Source organism: Salvelinus sp. IW2-2015, unplaced genomic scaffold (genome assembly GCF_002910315.2).
Source record: "Salvelinus sp. IW2-2015 unplaced genomic scaffold, ASM291031v2 Un_scaffold1954, whole genome shotgun sequence".
In the NCBI taxonomy this organism is placed as follows: domain Eukaryota; kingdom Metazoa; phylum Chordata; class Actinopteri; order Salmoniformes; family Salmonidae; genus Salvelinus; species Salvelinus sp. IW2-2015.
The window spans coordinates 9,724-15,197 of NW_019943309.1; the positions used below are offsets into that span (position 1 = coordinate 9,724).

The 5,474-nt window shown below is 42.8% G+C and overlaps 1 protein-coding gene across 1 annotated transcript in view; it reads right to left on the minus strand.

Moving 5' to 3' along the window:
* Positions 1 to 3,002: 3,002 nt before the first annotated feature.
* Positions 3,003 to 5,474, minus strand: part of LOC112072545 (choline/ethanolamine transporter flvcr2b) — a 62,987-nt gene continuing 60,515 nt past the window's right edge. Inside the window, 3 exon segments of the mRNA XM_070439837.1 lie at positions 3,003 to 3,122; positions 3,125 to 3,136; positions 4,128 to 4,233. Coding sequence (XP_070295938.1) covers positions 3,003 to 3,122; positions 3,125 to 3,136; positions 4,128 to 4,233 — 238 coding nt within the window.

A 5,474-nucleotide genomic window follows, 5' to 3' on the forward strand; every position in this document is an offset into this window, starting at 1 on the left:
CACTACTTTTGACCAGAGTCCATATAGGTAGTGCACTACTTTTGACCAGAGTCCATATAGGTAGTGCACTACTTTTGACCAGAGTCCATATAGGTCGTGCACTACGTTGGGAATAGGGTGCTATTTGGTACACAAACACAATGTATTTTTTTTTTTTTTTATATATTTTTTTTTTTATGAGTGGCACATTGTAACCTCCATTGGCAAGTTTATGGTGCAAAACAGAAGACCTGGGTATTAACTCTCTCTCTCTCTCTGTCAGTTGAAGTACGCCCCTGAGGTGGGCCTTCCCCACCGGGGAGAAACTAGCTAGATAGGAAAACACCCAGCACCTCAACATACCATTTCTGCTACTGCACCTTTAAATAATACAGTTAGGTTGTTATACAGTAACCGCGGCGACATAGACACATTCTAAGACCTCAAGATGTTGCAGGAATACATTATTGCCCCGTAACAAAACCCATGTTAACTGAACATTAACTATGGACTGCACATAAAACCCTTAGGGAAGAAAAAAATTAATAAAATGCAGTAAAAAAAAAGTGCAGTAACTGCAGTCGACTGTGGTATTTTTGGACGCAGTAATTACAGAATAACTGCAGTTATACTGCACTCTGACTGAAATCATTTTTTTCCCCGTAAAAGGAAGTGATATCCTTTTCACTCAACTGAGCTGAGCTGTACAGTGCTGGCCTGGTTACACATCCTAGCTTTTTATTTTATTTTTATTAGCAACAAATCAATACAGAAAGTACATAAGGGAACACAAGTATATATAGATTATATATAATGGACAATCGAGCTAGGGGGTATAGGGGGCTGTGCTACGGGGTACAATATCACATTACAATTACACAAGGACCTTTAAGGGACATACATACACTTACAATTCTAACCGCTTTTTTGTTAGTAAAGTATTTAACAGTCTTAAAATACAGTTCAATGTATTTTTGTAGGGTAATAAAATGTGTTTTTTGTTAGTAAATTTACATTTGTGTATATGAAATTTGGCCAAAAGAATAATGAAATTAATTACATAAAAATGATTCAGCTTATTTTTATCGTATGTAAAGAATCCAAGCAGTACATCTCTCCACAATAGTGTAAAATCTTCATAAATGTGTTCAATTATAAATCTACTGATGTCTTGCCACAGTTTTCTTACATGAATACAATGCCAAAAAAGATGCAACACTGTTTCTGGGTGGTCATTACAAAAGGAGAAATTTGACTTGATGTTTTCCTTAAACTTCTTCATATAGTGGTTGGCAGGATAATATTTATGAATCATTTTAAAGGAAGCTACCTAGCTTTGTATAATACGAACGACAGTATGATAACGTCACTGTATTTTTTTTTTTATGATGAAGTTACTTGATGAAGTAAATGTTGTTAGCTAACATTAGCTAGCTAGCAGCTGTGCCACTGTCTTGCAACTAAATTAACTAAAAAAATAAACCCTTTAGATGTCTGCACATGCTTGTGAATTATTTCCATTAAATCAGGAGTGTAATATGGTAGATGCATGAATGAGCTAGGAACTAGCTAGTTGAATAGTTTACATGCTTAGCCTACTGGCTAGTGGCTAATTGTAACATTTACAGTACATTTGAGCTGTGACGCTGCAAAGCAAGAATGTCACCAGAACCCTCTCTCGGCTCGTTCCCGTTGCTAATGTGAATTGAAAAAGTTTATGTACAAATTATTGACATTTTAATAATAAAAAGACTAAAAGAGAGTCTGCCAGAGATCAGCTTATTTAATTTTTATCAACCCTTTATTTAACTAGGCAAGTCAGTTAAGAACAAATTCTTATTTACAATGACAGCCTACCCAGGCCAAACCCGGACGACGCTGGGCCAATTGGGAGTCCCATAGGGCGGTGCACAATCACGGCCGTTTGTGATACAGCCTGGAATCGAACCAGGGTGTCTGTAGGGACACCTTGCACAGCCCCCAGTCATCTTCAGCCCTTGCATAGAGTCCGGTCTGGGGATTGAATCCCCTTTCTGCTAGATTCTACACCAGGGGTGTCAAACCCCTTCCTTGGAGGGCTGTGTGTCTGCTGGTTTTTGTAATTTCCTTTCAATTTGTGTCCAAATAAGTCATAAACAACCAGGTGAGGGGAGTTCCTGACTAATCAGTGACCTAGACAACCAGGTGAGGGGAGTTCCTGACTAATCAGTGACCTTCCCGAAGACACCAGGTGAGGATGTGTCTCTGACTAATCACTGTGACTAGACACCAGTGAGGGGAGTTCTTCTGATCTAATCAGACTGACCTAGTACAACGCAGTGGGAGGAGTTCCTGACTAATCAGTTGACCTAGACAAACCAGGGTGAGGGGAGTTCCCTGACTAATCAGAGGTGCCCTTAGTACACCAGGTGAGGGGAGTTTCCTGAGCTAATCGAGTGCCTAGACATCAGGGTGAGGGGAGGTTCCTATATCAGTGACCTAGAACCGTTGAGGGACTTTCCATGATCTAATCAGTGACCTAGACAACCAGGTGAGGGAGGTTCCTGACCTCTCCAGGCCTAGCACACCACGTGAGGGGAGTTTCCTGACTAATCTATGACCTAACTCCAGGGTAAGGGGGTTCCTTGAATAATCAGTGACCTAGTACAACCATGCGTGAGTGGGAGTTCCTGACTAATCTTGACCTAGTACACCAGATCGTAGAGGCAGAAGTTTCCTGACTAATAACAGTGACCGTAGAAACCAGGTTGAGGAGTTCGCTCTTCTAATCAGTTACCTAGACTACCAGGTGAGGGGTAATGTTTCTAATATATCATGACCTAGACAAACCAGGTGGCGGCAGTTCTCTGACTTTCAGTGACCTTAAGGATTCAATCAGTACAAGGGAGGAGTTGAAAAACCTGCAGGACATCCTCGGGCACCTCCAGGATTAGTAGTTTGAACGTCCTGTGTTTCCAGTGCTCATCCCCTTCAATCTGGTTTCTCCAACCTGTCTTATTTAAGTACATATTAGTCTGCCTCCGTTAAAATTTGTAATGGATCCCTACCTGTGAGGCCGTTCCGATGAAGAGGTAAGCCACAGAGGAGATGTTCCTGCAGCGTCCCGTATTATCTATAATCTTCCCCTGGCAGATCAGTGAAGATGATATCCAAACACCTGTTATAGGAGAGACGTTGTGCTGAGTAGACACAGCAGGCAGGCTCTAGACAGCCCAGGCAGCCACGCCAGGTGTCTGGAACCAGGCAGCCAGCCAGTGGTCTGGACAGCCAGCAGTGTCAGACAGCCATGGAGCCAGCCATGGTGTCTAGACAGCAGGCAGGCCAGCAGTGTCCAGAACGCCAGCCAGGTGTTCTTCAGCCACCAGCCAGTGCTAGCAGCCAGGCTAAGCAGCAGGGTCTAGCAGCCAGGCAGTGCACTTAGACGTCGAAGACGTGACACGACGTCTAGGCAGTCCGGCAGCCACGCCAAGGTGTCCTGACAGCCAGCCAGGGTCTGCAGTAGCCAGCCAGCCAGACGCAGCCAGGTGTGAACAGCAGGCAGGGCCAACAGCCACAGGTGTCTAGACGAACAGGCAGCAGCCAGGTGGTGTCACGACACATGCTAGACCAGCCAGGTCAGCCACAGGACAGCGGTGTCTAGACAACCAGGCAGCAGCCAGGTGTCAGACAACCAGGCAGCCAGCCAGGTGTCTAGACAGCCAGGCGCCAGGCGTTCAGACAACAGGCAACCAGCAGGTGTCTAGACAGCAGGCGGCAGACGTGTCGTAGACTGAAGACGTCCAGACAAGCCAGCATGGTGTTAGACAACACCCCGGCAGCAGCCGGTGTCCAGCGCCAGCCAGGTGTCTAGACAACCAGGCAGCCAGCCAGGTGTCTAGACAACCAGGCAGCCAGCCAGGTGTCTAGACAACCAGGCAGCCAGCCAGGCGTCTAGACAGCCAGGCAGCCAGGTGTCTAGACAGCCAGGCATTCGTATATTTTCACAAACACAATATATACACAAACATACCCCAACATTTCCCGATTCTGTTATGGTTCTCTATTATCCCATGGATATGAAAAGCTTTGATCTGCCAACTGTCAGAAGCAGCAGCTCTCTGTGTGTGTGTGTGTGTGTGTGTGTGTGTGTGTGTGTGTGTGTGTTTCACCTGTGCAGAGCAGTTGAGCAGGCCTGAAGAGGTGCCTTCACACTCGGGGTAGGTTAGCTCCACACCAAACTCAAAGCCCAGGGGAAGATAGCCTGTCATGAAGAACCTACAGACATAGAAATACAACACAGTGTTGTATCCCTTATTGAAGTCACTTGTTAAATATACTTCAAAAATCGGTGTAGATGAAGGGGAAGAGACCGGTTAATTAAAGAAGGATTTTTAAGCCTTGAGACAAGAATTGTGTTCCATTCAGAGGGTGAATGGGCAAGACAAAAGATGAWGTTCCTTTGAACGGGGTAAGGTAGTAGGTGCCAGGCGCACCAGTTCGCGTCAAGAACGGCAAAGCTGCCGTTTTTTTTCCACGCTCAACCGTTTTTTCCTTTCTCCACACTCAATGTTAGGAAGGTGTTCTTAATGTTTGGTATAGTCAGTGTACATAGGGATACTATAATTCAGTTCCTACATTAAAAAATATATATTAAATGGCTCATCACCATTTGGCCAAGTTGCAAAAATCAGAAGTATGGGGTATAGGTTTACAATTTCTCTTCKTAAAATCTGATTTAAATCTAACCCGAACCTTTCCCACACCGCTAACATTATGCCTAACCTTAAATGAAGACCCAAAAAAAGCAACAAAAAATATATATATTTTCATAAATGTTTATAATCTCGACCTTTTTGACTTTGTAGCTTGACCATATAGTGGGAAACCACTTTCTTGACCATGACGGTAGGATACCAAAATGTTCACTCTAGTCTTCTATTTAATTCTGTGGTAATACAGCGCCTTGCAAAAGTATTCAGAACTCTTGTATTTATTTACATTTTATTCAAATCAATCAAATGTATTTATAAAGCCCTTTTTTTCAAAACTTTTTTAATTTTACACACATCAGGAGATGTCACAAAGTGCTTAAACAGAAACGCAGCAGCTTAAATCTCCCAGAAAGCAAAGCGATGCAGGTGTAGAAGCACAGTGATTCTAGTAGGAAACATCTTTCTGTTACAAAGTGGGATTCAAATGTATTTWTTTTTATTTTTATGTATTGTATTTTTTTTTAAATAAAAAATCTACCCCAAAATACTCAAGAGGAAGAAAAATGTGAACATTTGTTAAAAGATTAATAAAAATGGAATAACTAAAATATAGTCATTGCATAAATATCCAGCCCATTTGTTTATGCAAGCCTAAATTAATTCAGAAGTAACATTTGACTTAAACAAATCACATAATTTACATGGACTCACTGTGTGTGAAATAATAGGGGTTGACATGATTTTTTGCATGACTACCCCTTCCTCTGTCCCTCATACATACAACATCTATCTGTAAGGTCCCTC